This window comes from Pieris brassicae, chromosome 2, assembly GCF_905147105.1.
Source record: "Pieris brassicae chromosome 2, ilPieBrab1.1, whole genome shotgun sequence".
NCBI classification, from domain to species: Eukaryota; Metazoa; Arthropoda; class Insecta; order Lepidoptera; family Pieridae; genus Pieris; species Pieris brassicae.
In genome coordinates, this window is record NC_059666.1 from 10,189,112 (window position 1) to 10,213,067 (window position 23,956).

General features: G+C 33.7%; 1 protein-coding gene across 8 annotated transcripts in view; it reads right to left on the bottom strand.

Moving 5' to 3' along the window:
- The window catches only part of LOC123720030, a 32,866-nt gene extending 9,240 nt beyond the window's left edge, over positions 1 to 23,626 (bottom strand). Inside the window, exons 1-5 of one of the 8 annotated variants that reach the window (XM_045676449.1) lie at positions 23,597 to 23,626; positions 11,679 to 11,825; positions 2,333 to 2,429; positions 1,064 to 1,120; positions 154 to 263 (exon numbers count right to left, since the gene is read on the bottom strand). In XM_045676449.1, coding sequence (XP_045532405.1) covers positions 154 to 263; positions 1,064 to 1,120; positions 2,333 to 2,429; positions 11,679 to 11,825; positions 23,597 to 23,599 — 414 coding nt within the window. In that variant the 5' untranslated portion in view covers positions 23,600 to 23,626. Of the gene's footprint in view, positions 1 to 153; positions 264 to 1,063; positions 1,121 to 2,332; positions 2,430 to 11,678; positions 11,845 to 12,494; positions 12,551 to 17,545; positions 17,634 to 19,513; positions 19,692 to 23,596 lie in introns of those variants that run through there. The other 7 variants (XM_045676454.1, XM_045676450.1, XM_045676451.1 and 4 more) reach the window with 7 other exon arrangements.
- Positions 23,627 to 23,956: the final 330 nt, after the last annotated feature.

The following is a 23,956-nucleotide window of genomic DNA, read 5'->3' on the forward strand; positions in this document are numbered from 1 at the left end:
GCCCGAAGGACCTAAGGCTAAGGTCGAGAGGATCCTTAGCGGTTGGAATAACTTTGCAACCGTGAATCAGGACATGACCTTATCCTACGGATCGTAGACGAAGATTGTAGGTGTCGCTAGTGTGTTATCAAATAAATAAATAGAAATACTTACTTGAAATCGGTATAGAGAAGAGTCATCTTTGAATACTAAGTTTTTGAGGTCGTTGACAGGAAAGAAGTAACCATATTGGCAAAGAAGATTTCCTAGATTTACAGCTTCAACTGAAACAGAAACATTTTACGATCATTAAAGGCAAGAGCGCACTTCGTCTGTCCAAACACCCCATATTTATAACAACTAAACTAGATCATTTAGAAGGAAGTTTTGTATTCTAATGTAATTCCTACGAACGACTTCAGGGCAAAAGTGAAAATAATACACTTTTGCCAATATTAAAGAAAGTATCCGTCATTTGGTGTTACAACAAATATTTCCAGTTGTTTAGTAGTATGAGCTTAGCCTTAAACTTCTGCTTTGGTACGATTATATCGAATTACGCAAAGTAGTCAAGTAGTCAATGAGTCTGTGGAGGCTTTACAAACTGTTATTAAACCTTAATAGGCTATATATAAAATATTAATATATAACTTTATTTAATATCAATAATTCTGTGTCTTATTTCTGTTTTATACAATATTACACGCTTGGACTTCATTTACAAATCGATTAAACTAAACCAAATAATGAAACGCCTGTTAAAAATTACATAGCAAAATAGCACTATAAGAACCTACCTTATCTTAAGAATACTGTCAATAAAATGTTAAAAAGAACTGTATATTAACACGCTTGAATTGGTTTATCAATATACAGACTATTATGTATTAGGGATTCATAATGAAACTGTGTTTCTCTAATTATCACTCGTATAGACACGCTCGAATCTCTAATATATTTTTTGTTAAATATTTATAAGAAGTGATGTTTCTTCAACTCACACTAATTTTATAAAATAAATTACACGAAACATGTGAAAAGATATGCATAGAGTTAACAGTAATATATAATAAAATTTACATACTATTAGTGCCATCTTCATAATGAAACCTCTCCATTAACCATTCAACTAGATCACAACCTGAAACAGAAAGTTGTTCTCTGAGCAATTTGGGGAATGGCATACCACGATAGTTTACCACTTGGCTATATTACAACTGCCAGACCAATAATTATGATGTCCTGTTGAAAACGTCTCATGTGGGAGAATATTTAGACTATAAGTTTTGACAACAATTAATATAATTATCTCAAATAAACAAAGATTATACAAAGACAAACTTATAGACAATTTTTATTTTGTTTTGTATGGAATAAGTTTTGGTGATGTTTCGAAACTGAAAACTTTTATTTAGCTAATTGAATGCACAGGTTCTTAAAGAATTTTTCTTGTAAGGTGAACGACCGAGAGTTAGAAACAATATCTAGTATCGATTTTATAATTATTTTCGTGAAACGTTGACTCGTTGTTAACTTATTTATGACATACATATATGTTTTTAACTTTTATTGTTTTACTTTATTATTTTGTGTAGTTAAATAGTGTTGTACTTAGATTTAACTTATTTGTATGAAATACAAAACTAATGACAAACATAAAAATTTAAAATAAAAAACTCAAACACAAGGAAACTAATACTGTCTTTTAAACCCCTGACAATGCTTGCTTTCTTACACCAGGTAAAGCACACGATACATCTTAGAAATGTTTTTCTAGGCAGCAGGTTCATCTGATGTTAAGTGATAATAAGTAATACAGATTTTCACAAACAGTTTTAGAAGGCTCCCAGTGCGTTGCCCGCTTAAAGTACCTAGACTAGTTTCTTGACGGACTTTAAGACAGATTGGTTCGCAAATACTTCAATGGTGGTTTCACACAGTGATGATACATTGCATTAAAAGGCGACAATTCAGTTGTGGAACGACAGACTAATCAAATTCAAACTAAATAATTGTAAAATGTTTACATACATTACAAACCAGCGGACCAAAAACACAATTTTTTCAGAGAATTAGTTGAGATATGAAATAAATTGCCTAATCATCACTTCACGATACGTCAAAGTATGGTGTTAGAATTCTGCAAACGAAAGAGGTTTTGTTCGCGCTTAGATTTATCTCTGAATTACTTATACCCACCTTCCACCGCGAGCGGAACGGACCCATTACGGACTCCGCTACACTCGTTACGATGATTTTCATACATGCCGCCTCCGCTTTGGTGGAAGCACATGTATAAAAATCATCGTTCAATCTCAAGGCGCATTAATGTTATCTAAATTAGTCTCCTTACCCATAAAAGCAGATGGAATGAAGGTGAGAAACAGTTTTTGACTGCGTATAGGTACACCTGTTACTGGATCTTGCATTTCTTTAACCAGACTTTCCATCTGAAAACATACAGTTACAATTAGACCATTTTCAATAGAGATAATTTATATTGTACAATGTTATAAAGAGAAGTGTTGGCCTAGTGACTTCATGCGACTCTCATCCCTTAGGTCGTAGGTTCGATCCCCGGTTGTACACTAATGGATTTTCTTTCTTTAACATTCGCTCGAACGGTGAAGGAAAACATCGCAAGAAAACCTTGCCTGGGTGCAAGACGACGTGACGGCAGACACAGGTGATCACACACCTATTAGTTTTACAAATGACCATGGAACAGATACTGAAATCTATACCTAGAGGTTGTAGCGATACTGATTTATTTATTATTTATAGAAAGTAATTTAATATAAATAAATACAATAATAAATTCATGCCCGAAATATCAGAACCCAGAACCTTTATTCATAAGAAACAAATTAGTTTCCTTAAGTACTCTTTTGTTTTTGTTGTTTGTGAAAAAATTTTGACGCTGTAATAAAAAGGTCTGAAGGAGGCTTAGTTAAAAGAGTTGTGAAAAAGAGAGTCAGATTCAGCAGCAAGACTTCTTTAAAATTTACCTTATCTCGTAATAGCTGTTTTGATGATTAATACCAATCGGGTTACAAATTTTCCTTAATTTAATTTTATCGCTATAATATGTTTGGCAGCCTTAACGTTTTTAATGTCAATATTTATACCGAATACTATATGACTTCGAGCTAGCGTGGACATATTAGGGAACGCTGACTTCGCTTTTTCGTATAGTTTGTACTCCTAGTATAATGAAGTGTATTATTAGTATTATATATACACGACTAGTTTAATAAGCTGATGGGCGCGCATTTGGGGATTTGGAAAACTATCCAACCTATTATTAAAAGACTTCAAGAGTTCTAATTACACTTTCCGGAAGCCTATTCCAACCGGCCACTACTCGAAATTTGTGTTATATTGAGTAGTCTTCAGTTTTAAAGAATTATCCCACAGTAGTGTAGTTTCACTCAAAATAAAGCTTTAAATTCCTGGAGCCACAATAGTGGCCAGTGAGGATTTTATAGGTTTCAATGAATTTTCCTCTTAATCACCTACTTCCTAAATCACATTAAAATAATGTCATAAACAACCAGATAGTACTGAATTAAAGTGAAAACTTTTATAAAGGGCGTAGCAATATATGTTTATAATATGTTTTCAAAAAAAGCCGTTAATATTGTAGAGGGATGACGCTTGTACAGCGTTCTTGAAGACTCTCATTCACGCCGAGGACAAAAGCAGAGTTGCCACTGAGTTAAGAGTACTTCATAATCTTCAGTTTAACGGGAAACTTCCACAATGTGTATATTTTTACATCCCTGTAATCTAGCAATATATGAGACATTTATGGCTCTGGGCTGTAGATATCTGTACTTATTTATTTATAGACAAATATGATGAAATCGATGCACAACTTATGATTTTAGTTTAGTTAAATTCATGTATTTTATTTTTTTGTAATTTCGTAAGATAAGCTTATTAATCTATTCTTAATTTAAATAATATTTTTATTTTAGATTAACTGTGGTAATTGTATTTCACTGTTACTTTTAATTTTATTTTTGTTGCTTTGGTTATGAACTGTGGCATTAGTATTTATGCTTTTTAGTTATTAACGTTCGTTAGCGATATATTTTTTAAGATATGCTAAATTTAAAAATTAATTTAAGGTACGATTGTTGTCAATTTTTTAAACAAGCGTTTTTGAATGTGACTATATACCAATAATTAAAATATCCTGATCTAACGATATAGGTAGTTGAAACAGAACGTAGATTCGATTCGGCTGTGCACCAATGGGCTTTCTTTCTATGTGCGCATTTAACATTCGCTCGAGCGGTAAAGGAAATCATCGTGAGGGACCGGAGTCAGGCACAACACCTGCTTGCCCATTAGATTGACAAATAGTCATGAAACACACACAGAAATCTGAGGCCCATATAATATAGATAGTTTTCATTTACAGTGTGAAAGCCTGACAAATTCACATTCACGACAGGATACAGCAGTTAGTGACAATCTCAGTGAAACAACAGATTGTTTCACTCGGAGGCGGAAATTGTGTATCTAGACAAAATTAACAGTCTATGACAATGCTTTATATACGATGTCTTTATACAAATGCGTTGTATGGACTCAATTTCCGCAGTTAGACGGTCATTTTGGTCCGTGGTGCGTAAAGTCATGGCTCACTAAGCCAGACTAGCAGCTCCTTTAAGAATTTCAGCAGTTTCCAGGGTTCACGACCAAAACATGAAATAAACTACGTTTTAATTTAACGTTATTTCCCTATTTTACATTTCCAAAAAGGATTTAATAAACTTGGACGATTGGCTGGTTGGTTGGCTGTAAGCGTTAAAACCTTATTCATTCCTTCCTAATTCAATACAAATACAATATCAGTCTGAGTATATTTAAATACATTTTAGTATTTTATTATTAAATTATTTACATACATAACGGCATTAGAACTTTAGTTGAAGACTGGTCACACGTCACTATAGTACATGAAACAAAACTTTTAATGCTTAGACAACCGGGTAGTAGTAGACATACGGAAGTATGTAGATTTTTTTGAAACAAATACCGACAACAACACATCATAGACAACTCAAACCTAGAAATAAGCTTACAAAAACGCACTTTCTTTGATCAACGCTTTTTCTCCTTCACGGGCTCTTTCACATTTAATCAGTTTTTTTTAAATGTTTGACTTACGTTTCAAAACTTTATACACCCACTAACAATCTTAAACATCATCTCAATCGGTCCTCTGCAGAAACGGAAAGTATTTTTGCAAATTAGTTTAATTATTTCTCGACTAGAAATTATTATCTAGTAGCGTTAACAAGTCAAAAGGAAGATACTACGTGCCGACACAGGAAATCTTAGTGTACTATCTTTTACCTAATCCTTATTATAATAAAGTTCTTTACTAAACTATAAATACAACTTAATATGTATGCAATAAGCCAGTCCCGCGATTCGTGCTCTCGGAAGGTATCTCATCTAAGGGCGCGAAGGCCAAGACGATGACGTCACGGGCCGATCGATACTTGCCCGGCATCCGGGCTGGCTTAGAATATGGTATTTGTTGCGACGATAAAACGCCCTGGTAATTAACACCTTTATACATGAGATTATATATATAATTTAAATTTTAGCTCGCCATAGCTTTCGTTATATAGGGTTGGGCTGTGGATTTTCAATAAAATCTATACAATCTAAAGTAATAATAATAAAGCCTTTATATTCCGAATCTCTGTGATCTGTGATATTTAATAAATTTTTACTACAGTATAACTCGCAGTTCGGTCTAACCTAAGGCCTCCTCTTAACCTTTCACTGTTCTGTAGCCTGCTGTTAGTTTGAGTTCGCCGTCCCATCTTTTGCGTTGTCGGCCTCTTCTTCGTTTTCCGTCTCTAGAGTACCATTTCGTCAATATTTTGCTCCATTTTACATGGGGGCTCTGTTGCATTCCCGTTACATTTCATTTGGTCTATCTTAGTGAGAATGTCTGTCACACCTGTTCTAGCTCTTATGTGTGTGTTCCTTGACTAATTTTCTTATTCTCAACATGCTTCTTTCCCTGGCTATTTGGTAGTGTGCTACCATATCCCTGTGCTGGTTATAGAGTGCACATGTTTCACAGCCAAGAATACTCGTAATGTAAGGTAGAATACACTTTGCCCTTTATTTTTTTGCTGAAATCTCTTGTTTTAACTGTCTAAAATAACGAATAATTTATTTTAAAAACTTCTTATTAGATGACGAATAGAACCACAGGTTGCTCGCTTACATTTTGCATGTAGTTTTATTATACCTTATTTAACTACCTTATTAATAAAAAATATATAAAGAAAAACTAACTTGTCTTCATAAAATTGCGCCATTTTACTTCAAAATGTTGTCTAAAACGATTAAAAATTAATATTATTAACAGGCTTGTAGCATGAGATTACAATTCGACACAATTATTGTTAAGTCGAGATTGAACACTGTAAATAAAATAAAATAAATTAGTAGCGTTACAAGTTACAACCTCTTTAAGTCTGGGCCTTAGATTTCTATATCTGTTTCATGATCATTTGTCAATAGGCAAGTAGGTGATCAGCCTCCTGTGCCTGACACAAGCCCTGGACTTTGTTGGTCTAAGGTAAGCCAGTATTCTCACAATGTTTTCCTTCACCGTTCCAGCGAATGTTAAATTCGCACATACAAAGTCCACTGGTGCACTGCCGGGGAACGAACCCACGACCTCATAGATGAGACGCCCACGCTGAAACCTGGACCAATACTGCTCACGAATGAATCCAGTACCACAGTTAATATTAATTTTATTATAGTACGCTGGGTGGGCAAAAATTCGTTAATTGAAGAATGATTGAGGAGTGGTGAACGAGTGTATGATTAAAACATATTTCGATATAAAAACTTCGCAATATAATCCATGTTTCCGTGGTTTAATATGCGTCCGTTATTGTTCAACCCTCAGTCTGCATTGTTCGCATCCCGAAGCCTTACAAATTACAATGCGAAAGGGTACAATGGGACAATGGGGCCGGAGAAAATCAAAAACATAATATCAGTTTTAGATAAAAAAATACTGTTGTCTTATCAATTCTTACCCGTTTAAAATGTACTGAAAGTTGTTATATGTAGTTGTTATCTTATTTTAAACCCGTGACGACGCTTGCTACGTTACAAGATATACTTAGGAAGTACAAGTGCACATTTCGTCTCGTTTAACTTAGCAAACCACTTCTCAACACTTGATTATCCTGGTGCAGAATACAGTTTACTAAGCCAAGCCTTGACTTTAATAGTATATTTTTCGACAGAAATCCTTTTTTCAAAAGTTTCTTCAGTCGAAATACAATATAAATTTGTCAAAATACGATAAGCCTAAATATAATCTACATAATATCTCTTTTGTATATTCACTCTGCCAACATATACTTATGTCAATAGTATCGAAGACAGCATTCAATAGGTGCAACGTGGAAACCACGTTATACATGAGTCTTTTGAAGGTTAGAGCTGACTAAAAACCATTTTAATTTAGTACTATTCGCGCCATCTAAGTGTCAGCTTAAGAACCTTATTTAGAAGTTCTTGTTGGTTATTTATTTGCGTGTGACGTAGCTTAGAAAGGAATCTACTTCATTAAGACGTGCCTGTCCCTGGTCATGTTGAGGGAATGGACAAGATTGGAGTGATAATAAGGGGTATTTTGGAATACCGACCCATCGGCGGAGAATGGCGGCGTTCTATAGTTTCAGAGGACAAGAATCTTATTGGTTAGCTGCGCCAGCGAATTACCTACTTGGCAGTGGTTATGCGTTTTTATTTATAAGAAAACTGAAGTCTCCGAGTAGTATTTTTTGTAAAAAACTCTTACACGCATTCACATTTTGTTAAACAAACGTTCGACCTACCATTTGGTATACCTTTGAGCGAGTGTTTGTGGCGCAATGAGCGTAGTATGTACGCACAGATCCCGAGTCCAACATAAATCTCCGCCCTAAGCAGTCGCGCCCCGGGGGAAAGCGTAATACAATTCCCCACTTTAAAAACCCACGCCGGAATTTGACCTAATATTATGTGCTATTAATTTAATATTTCAATTTTTTAGCTTAGTTTTCGAGTTGCTTATTCATAGAATTAAAATCAAGGTAAAATGCGAGATAATCAAAATGGGCTAATCTACTCTCAACATTTTTTATCAGTATAAACTTCAAAAAACCTCATTAAAATACCCATTTTTTGTGCTTTTTAATTCGTTTTACGGAATTACAATTTTATGTCTTAAGTATAAAAAGACGTGTGCTAAACGTGTGTTTGTGAGGTAAATATAGACAAAAAGGTGAGACTTTGGCGTCTGTCAAATCCCGCATAACCCATGTAGTACAGTGGTATGAGATTTACTATTATATAAATCGGTGACAAGGCGTTTTCCTCGCTCAATGAAAACCTATTAAACAAATTAACTGTAATGAAAAATGACTCGTTGGACATTTACAAGAAGGTCGTTTTAGAAACCTTGCTGTAGTAATTATATGCTATTGTATTTTTTATTCGTACAGAATTAGGTATTGATAGTGTATGCATAGCAGACCCATGCGACTTCTTCAATACAAAGAGTCCCCTGAGAGTTGTGTGCTATGATATTGCTTTTCGATTGTGAGGAAGGCTTCTTAAGTTCTCATGGTATTTTCATACATGTATATCCTTTCATAACATATTTTTGTAACTTTTGTGATGTGTGAGAGCAAACTGTTTAAATATCAAACTCATGTAATGAATAACTATTTCAATATCGTGAATCACACATAATCACTAAGGTCCAACCTTGTTCTTCGTCCCAAAGATTGTTTAGCAATAGGCGATTGTTCTGTGTCTAATGATTCGGAAATAGTTACTTCCGAGCAATAGGTATTTATGATTTATTGCCAGTTCTTGTTCTCGTCTTTCATTTGAGAACTGGCGGCATATTTTACATTATAATTGATGTTAGAATAGTGGTTGTGAAAATTATCTATTATTGTACTTACAATTTACTATTACAATTTAACTGTATTAAAACAACGTATTGATTTAGTAAATTATATATAAAAAAACCAATAATACTCAAGATATAGCCAACGATAGAGAACATATATATAAAGGTTACGAAAGGATGTTTTTAAATACATTGAAATAATGCGATAAACGTGTCTTAATGAATCAAAATAATCGAAAAAATATGTTTCTATGCAAAACTCGAAGACGGCCGAGAAAGGTTCGATTGTAGGGCCAAAATGGATAAAGGCAAAAAAAATTTTTTAAGCGAAATTATGTTCGTTAGCGGCATCAAGTAGGTTATAAAAACATAATCATATCAATAATTGCTGAGTATTGAATCAAAAGAATTGTTGACATTAACAACGTAATTATTTTAATGTGGTATTGTTCGTTGGTCGAGAAATAGGTAGGTAATAAAGATTTCTATGAATTTAAAGTGAAGTACTGTAGCGGAATGTACTTTTTATTAAAAAACGGAGGTCGTTACTCTGGTTTTCGGTTATGTTTAAGGCATGATGTGGTTTTACAGTTAAAAACTAACGTATTCAATTGCTATAAATTAGTATGCTGTATAATGCAGTTATAGAAATTTTTAATCATATTAATCTAAAGATAAAATCTCAAATCCGAAATGGGGGAATTTAAAAAAGTATTTTATTATTAAACTTAATGTATAAAAGGAATAAACAAAATGTATGGGAATATTTGTTACTCTAAAACAATTTTTTATAAGCAGTGTTGGCCTAGTGGCTTCAGCATGCGTCTCTCATCCCTGAGGTCGTTGATGTGATCTCCGGCTGTACACCAATGGAGTTTCTGTCTATGTGCGCATTTGATACTCAATCGTACGGTCAAGGAAAACATCGTGAGAAAACCGGCTTGCTTTAGACGCAAAAAATCGTATACATATACTTGCCTATTAGATTGACAAATGAACAAATACCTACAGAACCCTGAGGTCTAGACAGAAAAAGGTCGTAGCGGCACTGGTGTTTTAAGATTAATATTAATTTTATATTTGTATAATTTTAAAAATATTTGTTTAGTGTTTAGTTATTTATTAATGACAAAACTACATACAATAACGACAGTTTTATCTGGCAACCCCTTTAAGAAACCACAATCTAGTCTTATTTGAACTAAAGTTTTTTTGTCTCTTTTCATCAAATTGTGTTTGTGCTTTCTTAAAAAAGGGTAGATAGTTTTTCATAGCTTCTGTTTTATTTCGATATTATAGTAAATTAGCAAGCGAAAACCTTATTGCATTGCAGAACTCGGTAAACTGTGATTCTATTCGTCATCTAATAACAAGTTTGTTGAATAAATTATTCCTTGTATGCAAGTTGAACTGGAATCAATAAAGCCAAGTTAGAAATTCATCTGACTAACATTTCGCTCTATAAGTAAGACTAACATTACTATCTAATAATACAGGTACGGTATGGCACAAAAACGAAAACGATAGTTTTGAATATGTTATAACGTATTTATATGACAACTAAAAATACACCTCGTCCTTTTTCTTGAAGTCTTAATCTATCTAAACAAATATTTTCTATAAAATGAAACAAGACTTCTCCCGAATAAATAGTATAAGATTTTGATTACTACTGCCTCTTTAACCATCATTTCAAGTAGTATTGCAAAGAGGGGATGAAGCGAACTGTTCAATCGACTCCTGATACGACCTTCAACTATTCAAAGTTTACTCCTCCTTCTAGAAACTTTTTGGCCGTCCTGGAGCAAGCCTCCAGGAGGCTCCCCTATACAAAAAAATGAACAGTGTACACTTTCAACGAATATTTAGACATTTATGTTCAATATTTATAGGCGGTCATTTGATATTCAAGATGGTTATCATAAATTACTTATTACTTTGATTTTCTTATTATATTTTTGTCAAGTTCCCAGAAACATATTAAATAATTTTAGATATAGCCTTTATCTATCACTCGTGTTATCCCGTTAAATTTAGCTAAAATTGTGTAAACAATTATTTAAAAATATAAATTGCAACGTCTCCCATACCAGTAAGTATCGCTTGACCGAAGTAAATGCGTTATTTCTCCGACAATTTTTATTTTGAAATACAATATAGAATTGTGAATTGTGTTTCATATATTCATAAATCTGGGTTGGTGGTACAACTGGCCGGTGCAGTACCGTCACCCAGCAATGTTTACAATAAATTTGAGCTTCAAGGAAATAATGCACGGATAAATAATTCAAGGATTAATAAGAGTGGATTTCTTTGGTCAAGATTTGTCCATCAGATACTCCAACATCCCATATGTCCGCTTTCAGAACGCGTTGTGCCCAAAACACCGATATCCACATTGAGCATTCTGAGAACCTTGATAGGTCTCGATATCCGTAGTTGTTTACCTCACATTAAAACCGATTTTCGCTTATTTACTATAATCAAGTTTTTTGTTTGATTTCTTTCATCTCTTCGTGTATGTGGTTTGCCTATAAGCGATTAAATATTGTATTTTATCTGTATCAATGTATCAGTGTGCTGAGCGTTGACAAGCTTTTATAAATAAATAAATGGCTAATCAAACACGTTAACTTAATATTACAATCGATTCACATCTTCATGAATAGCCATAACAATAGATTCCGTGGTATTATGGTTGTTCTAACCCTATATTATAATGTCTGGTACTGACCTTATCGAAGGCGAGGGGTCTGTGCCTCGGCACGTCCGCGAGTTCCATGGCGGCGGGGGTGCGGGGCTGGCGCGGGGCTATCCGGCCTCCATGCGGGTCTGGCGTCCGCGCCGCATGCCGCTCGCGAGTGCGCTGCGCCCCAGACACCTGTCACCGCCACCTCTCACTATAACATCACTATTGCTAGCACAAGACAGCCTTAATAATTATTTTTAACTGTTACCTATGAAATAGTGAGCAGCGTTGGCCTTGTGGCTCCAGCATAGGATTCTCATCTCTGAGGCCGTAGGTTCGATCCCCGGCTGTGCACCAATGGATTTTCTTTCTATGTGCGCATTTAACATTAGCTCGAACGGTGAAGGAAAACATCGTGAGGAAACCGGCTTGCCTTAGACCCAAAGACGTCGACGGCGTGCGTCAGGCACAGAAGGATGATCACCTACTTGCCTATTCGATATAGAAATGATCATGAAACAGATACAGAAATCTGAGACCCAGACCTAAAAAGGTTGTAGCGCCATTGATGTATTTTATGAAACAATTACGATGTAAACTAAATATCAGTTTTGCTAAGATTGTGTATATGTAAATTAGGGCGAAACTAAATTTAATTTATATACAATGTTAACGGAAAAGTGTTATTTCTCTGAAACAACTGGTTTTCTTGAAGATCCTAAAAAGTAAGTGAAATGTCATGAACATATTTTTGGAATTATGGTGCCTAACGCAACGTGGAGTTGAAACCTTCGAATTATATTACCTACATAAAATAAAATCAAAGTATCAAAGAACGTCGCTTTCAATGGGCAATATTACCTTTAAACGGAAGCGGTGAATCCTACGTTTGATATTTGCAAACCTAATAAATTTACCGTAAAGAAAATTACTCTCAATAGGGCGACATCACGAGACCACATAAAGTGAATTAGAAGGCAAGGAAAGAACCTTGTACGTGAAAGAGTACGCGTCAAACTTCCTCGAGGTACAAACTACGATGACATGAGTTAAGCCACGTGTCTGCCACGTTATTACGTCATGAATCACGATAATTCTAAATATATTTACATACATACAAATCATAGATACATGTTAGAAAAATTCTTTTTTTGCGTCATAAAACATGTCAGTGAATACACAGAATACTTGTCTTATTATAAAATCCTGCAAATCTCATTTGACACGTTTAATAGACCATCCAGATCGGACTATGGACAACTAAGACGGTTCAAAACAGAGACGAATCCACAACCCATAACGTCAGATGTCATCTGTCCCTTGATCATTCTTCTTTTGAATAAGTATCAATGTGCAGAATCACTGGGGCATGGCCGGAGTTTTGAAGTTAAGTTAATAACAATTAAGAAAGCGACTGGAATAACATTCATTGGTCGTTTCTTACCTCCTACCCTGCAGAAACATCGATATATAACGAGCTAAATATTCAAACACTAGATGAGTCAAGCCAAATGCCAACACTAACTGCTTTTCTTCCATAAAAAGTTCATTTCGAGGAGAAATTTTAGGAGCGATTTAGTTGTCAGTTTCCTCTTTGAACACACTTACTATATCCTACTATATACTTAAAGATTTATCGAGTCGAGACTGTTTTACGTTACAACAACAAAAGACTTCTTTGGTCAGAAAACACATTAACAACGCTGCAGACTTCACCCATTACCACCCATTAGGTTAAGATTATTGTTAATACTTCTTATATATATAAATTGCCGGCCGGATGGGGTGTGGTTGATGCCTTGGAAGATTGGAGGGGCTTTGGTATAGGGTGTTTCTTGTGTTACGTTGTTATGTTAGCCCTATGTCACCTCCCTGGTATAAGGAAAAAAGCAGGCGGAAAATAATAAATGGCTAAAATATAAGAGTGTTTCTCCCTTCCTATTCTTGGGTTGTTGGGTTCAAGTGCACATGCGCTAATTAAAGATATAAATTGGCGCCTGATAGGTGACCCAGAGCTGGTGCTTTCTTTGCTCAACGAATAAGTATAGCAATACAGCGAGGAAATGCTGCCAGCGTAAAAGGTATACTGTTACAGGTGTGTTTTAATTTGCTTTTTTAATAAGTAGGTAAGTAGGTTAAAAAATTGTAAATACTGTATATTTGATTGTTACGCTTAGGTTTTATTATAGAAATTTACCTATAAAATTTTCAAATTACCAATGGAAAATGCTATTTTCATCGCAACGCAGGAATCTGAAGAATTTAATTTCATGTACACGGTGCACTATAAAGACCCTATTTCCGTAGACTGAAGATTGAGTCATATTAAATACTTTGGACACAAAGCCTATACGTGCCAATGTTGACATACTTGCGCGACAGAGTCGTTAATTAAGAGTCGATGGTTACTTAAGTAACGATTGACATGCTGCTAATTGGTACCGCCGTACTTTTTCTCAGTGACATAATGCAATTCAATGGCAGCGGTGTATACGATATACAAATATAATATTTCTTTTCTTGAAGGACCGTAAGTCGAATTGGTCCGGAAATACTTCAGTGGGCAGCTGGTTCCACATAATGGTGGTGGAATTACTGTAAAAAAATAGTCGCAGAAAAATCCCCCAAATGTAGTGAAAAGTGTGTGCATTAAGACAAAAATGCACTCTATTTCGTTATAAGCGGATGAATGAAGGCGAACTAACGCAAATTATTACATTTATATATGAATTCACATTATCCACTTTCCGATTTTGCGTATTCTTATACAATTAACAATTTAGTTTTTTCTGTGCCATAAGTAGTAAATGTCGTTTGTTTAATGTTAAATTTCAGTTCTGTCTATTAATGATTTGTTTCATAAATTATTCATCTATGTAATCTGTTTTGGCTTTGTATATTGTCTAAGTGTTTTGTTTTATAATATGTAGATTAGCTGTAAGAGATATAAATATAGCATATACTTTTATAATTGTCCATTATAGTTTTTACATGTGTTTTAATTACTGAACGAAAACATCGTGAGGAAACCGACACGTCTTAGACCAGGCACAGGAGGCTGATCACCTACTTGCCTATTGTTACATATTAAAAATGATCATGTAACAGATTCAAAAAACTGAGGCCCAGACCTAAAGAGGTTGTAGCGCCACTGATTTTTTTTTAATCTTGACTAAGTCTCCGGTCACCACAGCGTATTCACTAAAAATATAGCGATGCATCCTTTCATGCCTGATTTGTTTAGTTATGTACGCTAATAAAGTATATAATTTTTTTAATGCTTTGCGTATTACTCTTCACTATCCACACGCAAGAGTGCGTGAGAATTAAAAGCATTAATAAATTTAGTTTGTACATTTTACTTTGTTTTTCAAATATTCTCCGAATCGTTTATTATTAAAATTGAATAACATAACAATGAAATATACATCATTTACAATTTTCTTATCCTATTAATAATAAAATTTAAAAATTATACCATAGAAAATAATAAAAATTATTAAAAAAAATTTTTTTTAATAAATTCTAACAGTTTGGGACAGTTGAGACCAAACCAACCAACGCTCGCAGCATTTCCTCGCTGTATTGCGATACTTAAATGCAGAGCGAGGAATGCACCAGCCCTGGGATCACTTGTACTATTCACCAGGTGCTAACTTAAATCTATAAATAGCTCCCGAACCCCACGCCTGAAGAGTTTCAACTCCAAAGTACCAACTATTTTACTTTAATTGTTAAAGTTCATTATATATAATACCTACAGTATAGCTAAAAAGCGGTAAAAGCTTTTTTTTAAACACAATAACAATATTACACTTAAAATTAATCACATCACTTTTTAATTAGATTTATATTTTCGAAACACTGAGTAAAAAGAGCCCTTGCAAGCATTATCTTCTAGGTTCCACGTTCCGAATTCTTATTTATAAAATGCGTGAATCAACTTCTAGCAATTTATATTTGTAACTAATTAACTGATATTGAAATTAACAATACGATATCTAAAAATTACAAATATTAACTTATTAGGAAAATTGATTTTTACATGGAATACAGTCTAACACATGAAATAAACAGGATTGTTGGTATATATATGGTTGGTAGATATGGAACATAATAAAAATAGTTAATTTAGTCATTTTAGTTTCATGAAAAATTCTTGAATGAAACACTTATTATGACGATTTGCGAATGCCGTTGTGTCATTAATTTAGTTACGTGATCTGTATTACTATTATTGACTAGTGACTAGGCGTGTCACCTATGTTTAAATCATGCTTTTTTGCCATGAAGGTACATGAGATTGATGTATTAGAAAACGCCACACAATCAGCCATGTCAAATTAGAATACAAGTGCCATATTAAATTTAAACATAAATATATTATAGTAGTCCTACAAATAGCGTACACCGAATGCCAGATTTGATTAGTACATATTCTATTTATGTTGTAACCAATGTTTACGATCATTTCTAAACATGTTTTCAAACAAATTCACTCCAGTGCACATACCAATGATGTGGAAAACATCATTCCACGCTTCCGCATTCTGCTTTCAATTTGATTTCTTCAATGAATGAGTCTAGGAGCTAAAGTATTGAAAAGGATAAAGATAGGCGTGACAACGGCGTAAAAAAATGGTGTTATTGTATGATCTTATTTAAGTTTGTTGCGTGGAAATGAAAGTATATTAATAAATACTTAATTCAATCATATAAGCAATTTCAATTATATATTTTATACTAACTAACGAATGTAATCTCTTAAATATAATGAAGATAATATTACGTATTTATTTACGAATTACTTAAATATATAATAAATTGGACGCACTAAGGTCTCGACAATGTATTAGATTCATGTCCAAATAAACAGCAGTTATGGATCAACTAATAACAAACATAACATTTATACAAACCATAGTGGTTTTCAAATGTTATTATATTATTCCGTAAGTTTAATAAATTAATTTATAAAATGGAAGTTAGCAGTGTAGGCATTCATCGCTTTACAAAGCCTACACTGCTTCAAGGATTTGTCTATCTTTGTGTGTGTGTGAATATAGAATTGTTATTTTTATGAAGGTGAAATGTGATGCTGCCGAAATGTTTTTCTTTCTTTCAATTAACCCAGTGCTGGAATAAGCCAGCGCGGGGCCTGTAGCAAATTTTATCAAGGGGCCCTTGATTTGTTTTGCTTGCATTTTTTTGGATTTAATATCGGAAAATTTAGAGCTTTGATTTGAGATTGAGATTTGAGATTCTTTAAGCAAATGCATGCTCTGTATTCAACAAAGTTATTATGACGTTCTTATAAAAAAAAATGGCCACTTGAAAGGTAGATGTGGTATAGATGCTAGTCTAAATATATCGATTAATTAAATATTAGAACATTACAGTAAAAAGTTTGTAAAATACCTACTGATTTTTACGGTTTACCGTGACGAAATCGAACTTTAGATTTTTTGTGGAATTGAAGCAAGATATATTACGCTCCTATGTCAATTAATATTTTTTTATTACGTACCGCGTTGGAGAGCGGGGCCCCCAAATTCGCGGGGCCCGTAGCATTTGCTACACTCGCTATATGGCTAATCCTGTACTGAATTAACCTACTCGTACGGAGAAGGCAAACATCGCGACGAACCCGGCATATCATAAAGCCAAAAAATTACATATGTCAGGCACATGTAGTCTATAAAATTATCGAATACCCATATAGCGGTTATCATTATAAATATGAATTATTATAAATATACATTCTACGTTCACATGAAATACACATGTACTACCTTTATAAGCCATGTTGACGAATTGACAAACTCATCTATAGACGACATTTTGAATCTGTAAACAAAAAACGTAATGCAGTTGTTTCAAAGGTTAATTTGTGTCAATTGCAATTGACTCACCTTCCATCAGAACTTGACGAATAACTAATCGAGTATACGATACAAAACTTAGCCAACACAATGTTGTTTCTCGAAAGGCATTTCCTATGAACGGAAATCGAGAGCTAATCACCACACGTCAGGATTCCCGAACGAACGACGCGCGCGGTGCCTATTGCAACACTAATAGAAGATAACGTGTAAAATCTTATGTCGTAAAGAGAATTTCGGGGCTTAAGGACTTAGATAATTGCGATAAGTGGACTAGTGCTGTATCCTATTATAAATAGCTCGCTCTGTAATTAGTTCCATCATACGATCAGGTGATTAAATCTCAAATGTAGGAAAAATCTCTTGCGCATGTGCTTGTAAGCAGTATTTTATAAATTTTTATATGAATATAAATTATTTAATGGTGGACCGGATTTAATTTACGGAGTTATGCATAACTTTGTCTTGGGTATGGTACGATACAAAAAGTTAGAGGTAAAGAGTTACCGTACTATCATATTATATTTTTTTATTAGTATTAAGTTACTGTAAAAATAGGAAGTAAATATTTACTATGTATGAGTGTAATATAATGTTTCATTTATTAATGTCCCAGAAGTTCTGCCTTGACTGTATTCATCGTTATATTATATTTAATATAGAAGTTAGCTTACTTCCATATTAAATATAATCTTAGTATCTTTCTTCTTGGACACTTTTATAAATTCTGAAATATTATTTGAAAATTGAAAGTAATACGAGTTATAAATCCTAATGTTTATTATCTATAATATTATATATTAAAAAAATCGTAATAAACATATTAGACATATAATTATTAAGTTTTCAGTTAAACCTATGGTTGGGAATGCTATTGATATCTATATTTTAATTCCAATATGTTTAAAACTAATAAAATAAATATTCATGAATTATGAACATTAAATTGAACGAAGAATTAGAAATATTTTTTATCATAATGAAAAACATCACAAACGTATAAATAATAATCACAAATTAAAATTTATTCTGGTGAAAGAAATCTCGGATAATGAAGATACATTTAAAATATGTCATCACAGTAATACAAATATCCTTTTATTGTGTCACAATCTAATAATTTACAAAATACTCGCTCTAATCAAGATAGCTACAGCTTGACCTTGCTTCCTAAGACCGACGAAAGTCAGTAAAAGTGTGTATATGTCTGTTTATTTAAAATTATTGTATTCTTAATCTAAGGCTGAGGAACAGAAACAAAATTTAGCGACAACTATGACGCCCATGTATCAAAATCCATTTATTTTAACGTACTGGTCAGACTAAGGCCTCAGTGTTTAAATCCTTCCCTAAGATGCTATGAGTGGACTCATTAATCAGTTGAAGATGAACGCAATCTAAGGCTATTTTATTCTAAACCCTACAAAAGTGTCAAATCTTGGTGTGATATTGGGACATTGGTAATGTCCTGTAATTCTCAAGGGCAATAACCCTAACTGCCTTTAGAAAACGTAACGGAGACATGTGTGACCCTTGCTGATAATATAGGTTTTTACAATAGTATTACTGATGCTAGTCTAATAAATAAAGTGTTAGAATGTTTTACACTAATGTCCTATTAACTACACAAGAAAATATTAAGGAGAACAAAGAAAACGTCTTCAGTTAAAACATACATAGTATATATTGTTATAATCTATATCCTTATGACAATCATTTTAACACTTTTCGTTGGCCATATTCGCCATTATCTCCATTATCTCTGGCTTATTAATAAAATCTATCAATAAAAGCTTCAACAATTAATTGTAAAAAGAGCTAAGTACAAACGTAGGTCACGCTTAAATCTACACAAGACTCATTAAATGCCCATATAAAATTAATTTTCTTCATTTATATCGATATTTTACAAATTAAATTCGACGTAACTTTCTCGACGAAGGCTACCACGAAAGGGTTTTGTCATTATGTAACCATAACATTATAAGAAACACTAACCAACAAGGCATGAGAGCAATCGAGGGTGGAACACACGGTGATTGTGGTCACAGAAGCCGAGTCCAGGTATAGTCCATAAATGTATATCAGAACAGGTAACGGGCGCGGTCAGCGGGCGCTTCGCAGCGCGGCCATGGCGGCACCGCGGCTTCGAGGTCGTCGCGCGCACTGCCGCTGCCCGAAGCAGAGCGCCGCGGGTACGGCCCGCGCACGCGCCCAGCACCGCTCGCGAATTGATCAGCCGGATTTTCGATGAAATTTATGATAGGTCGTGGATCTATTATCGATATCGCAAAAACTTACAATAGATATTTTATTCAGAGATATTAAGAGTTTCAATGTAGCATTCGTAAACTTATTTCTAATGAATATAAAACAAGCGCTTTATGTAACTAAGTAAGTATCATTAGTACGTACTTATAAACGTACGCTTTGCTTTTAAATTACATAAACCAACAATAGAGAAAACAGTTTAGAACCTACAATGTTATTATTGATTCAGTACTTCATGGCTTTGTTCTAATCCATAGAAAGATCCAAACTGGCTGAGAAAAGATCAAACTAAGAACAATAAGAAAACCGCTATGATCCTGGTTTGATCAATCGTTGTAAACCGAAAATGTATTAAAACTAAGACATTATATTAGAGTGACTTTCTTCTATTAAGTTCAAGTTCTTAAAACTCTTAAATTGTATATAATTATTTAGTAATACTAAAATAGGTAAGACATAAAGCAATCTCTAGTAAAACAAGAAGAAATTGGGACTATATTTCTATATTTTCCTTTCATGATTATGTTTGTAACATGGTGATCGGCCTGTGTCTGTCATGAGATCGATTTACAGGTTCATTCACACAAATTCACGAAAGTGAAATACTCTTCACCGTACAAACAAAGACGCACTTAAAAAAATGTGTAGTGCCTAACCGGGATTAAAACACACACCCTTAGGGGTTAAGAAAAAACTTTATCGAAAAGGGACCGAGTGTGGGTTTATTTATCCGTAAACAAAAAATTTCAAGTAAAATCTAACGAAATTGTCATGTGATTTCGAAAATTTGCAAAATAATATAATGTAGATATAGCATTATATATGTGTGAAAAATCTAGTAAGCCATTAAAAATATACTAACGATCTTAATTCGCTTACTAACATACACTCGAGTCGTAGCTGCTACCCCACTAACCCCATCTTTGTATTGCACTCACGCTTAATAATTTAATTAAAATACATTTGCCGCATGTGTATAAAAGTAATCAAATTTTAAAACTACACAGATAATATGAAACTCCCGTTTCATTTCCAATCCTTACAAAAAAGTAATATACAGCTTAGCTGTTATCCTATATCCTTCAGAACCGTCGATCGGGATTCTTTCATGGGTAAAAGCCTCCTCCAGCTTTTTCCAACTCACTCAGTCTATGGCTTACTTTCTCCATTCCCATTTGTTACCTGCTTCCGCTTCTATTTCTTCTATCCACCTTTTCTCCTCCTTTCCCTTGGTCCTTTCCATACATTTGTGATTAAAGTCCAACTTTTACTACAGATATATCTTGCTATATGCAAGATATACAATCCATTACCACTTCTGTTTTAGCCTTTTAGCTATGTCCATAGATAAATTAAGAGAGCTTTTCTTGAATGGGAGTGCGACAACATATCACCTGACGAATCACGATACGTTGTAGTTTTATATATGCGTTCACACTCTACCTCTTCCTCACTTAAAAAAGCGGAAGACTTAGATGACGGCTCCTCAAGCTCCCAGAATTTCCGCAAAATATTTTCTAAAGGTACAAGGTAAAAAGCTTACTCGAAGCACATAGGGCCGACGAACTTTCTATATTCAACTTTGAAGATAAAATAGGCATTAAAATAAAACCAAATGTTGTTTGAACAGCATCAGGCATACCAGGCGGTCCCTGGATACGACCCTGCTTGAGTAGTTTCGAAAACAGCTGCGCACCGATCAACATATTAACCTGACCGGGTTCATGAAATATATCATCGGCGAGTGGTTAAACAAATATTTCAACTTCGATCTATCAACCTTAGAAGTGGGTATATAATCAGTAATACGTTTCACGTTTAAATAATTAATGCAATATTTCATATTTTTGTCAAAACGAGAGGATATAACTATATTAGTTGTCCCTATTATATTATTCGAATAGCAACCAAACCCGTTCACATACATAGGTTCGGAAAACGTATTGTAATTTAATAGTAACTTTGTACAACACTTAGTTGTTATAAAATGATTTTGTGAGTCGTTGTCTATAAGACAACGCAAAATATGCGGGTTACCACGCGTATCAAAAGTACATACGCGGGCAATACCAAGTAAAACCGTTGACGGTTGTGATATCAAAGTATTCGCTTCATTCTGCAATGAACATAGAGAAATCGGCGCGTGAACGTTATTAGGTTCGTCTAAGGAGCCTGATGCGGAGTACTATCAACTAGCAATGACTCACGCTGAATTGAAATTGAATCGTTCTTTTGCATTTAATTTTAAAAAATCAGGACAACTGTATTACTTATCGTGAATTTTACTATTACATAAAGGACATTTTGAATTAGTTTGAACAGAATTAGAAGTTACAAAAGATTTTACACTTTTGGAATATTTATTATTAGCCGGTTTTATCATAGTACAATTTGTTCGTTCCAAAACTTTACACTGTTCCCTTAAAAATTTATTTGTATTGTATTTTTTCTTTTCTAAAGGAATTCTGAAATTAAATAATTGTTTCGTTGTGTAATTTTTTAAGTGCCAAAAATAAAACAAAATAAGCAAGAAAACTATTTAAACCGTCTGTAGAAGACGTTGTTAATGTTTTAAAATTAAAAATATTATCCAAATAATAAAAGCCAAGAGACCGTGTCTTGATATTTGTCAATGAAGGTAGAATAAATTAAATCATAATTATTTACCGTTGGGTTTATGCCGGCGATCACAGTAAGGGCCTTCTCTGTTAGTTGCCCACAAAGATAGATTTTTTTTTCGGAATTTGAAATTTTCCTATTGTTGTGCACTAAATGGTTATAGACTTCGTAGAATGAAGTCCAATTATTTGGGTCGCCATTAATTTGTGGTAATTTAATTGGAGGCAATTTTAAATTTGGATGATCTAATTTCTCCTCAACTGTAGTACTTTTAATTTTCTGTAGCTTGCCCTGTATGGTTGCGTACAGGTCCTCAAAGGATCCCATGTGTGAAAAGAAGGAGTGAATTGAGGATTATGCTTCATTTGCTCAATATTTAATTGAGATACTAAGTTATTAAGTTCAGTACGAAGTGCTTGAATATTGGACGTTTTGTTTTGGAATTTTTTTCATCTTAGTTACTATTAAGGTTTAACGTCAAATCATATAATGATTTAATCTTAGAAAAATAAGAATTTTGTCGTGCTTGCAATAATAATATGGGACTTGGAACATGTTCCAACTTGTTTGGTGAACATTCACCGGCCTTGTTCCCGGCATTTGTTCTTGTTCTTTTTTTCCATGTTATCTACAAATAATTATTAATTATTCCAAAATTAACTTTACACAAATATTAAAATAAAATGAAATATCAATAATACGATAAAATTCAACCATAAACAGATTTATTAATAACGTTAACTGTGAAACAATTTTTAGAAAAAAGTTATGTAGGTAGATATTAATTACGCATAATCATTCTCACCAAATCAGGCATAATCTATTATTAAATACGTAAATACGAAATACGGGATACAAAATACGGATAATAGATTTATAAATACGTATAATATTTTTAAAAATCTATATTAATATTGTCGTTATACTAGTAAGAAAATACCCATCGGCATTTAACTTAACGAACCTAAAATACGTTAAAGAAGATACGAGAAAAAAATATGCCTAACTAAGAGATATGTTACATATACGGCTCGAGAAGGACCAAAAAAGATGTGTGGCCCTGGGTATCCGGAAGCTATATCCATGATGCTCCCTTCCCTCGGTGAATTAATATGCGCTTGTTCGTCTGTCGCGTGTCAGTATAATAAAAAAAGGAATCCAATAATCGATAAGACTAAAACTAGCACTTACCATCAACGGTGGCGTATCTCACTCCAAGCACTGGATCCTTCAATGATGAATCAAAAAAAGTAAATGCTATACGGTATGCGGTATATATTTAGTGCGCACGCGACAGCGGTTAAAATTTAACTCCCGTGCGCCATTACGCCGGGACACCACCTACTATCTCCGGTTCGTGTGTCAATGTCAAATCGAAAATTGTCATCCTTCTTTGATTGGCACCGATTTAGCGCGAACAGGTTTTTACAATACTTTGTATTCATTGATTTTATAATTACATGTGTAGACCATGTACTTAGAATAAAACTACTATAATAAAATAAAATAGGTGAATGGTGTTATCAAAAACAATGCGGTAAATAACTAAAT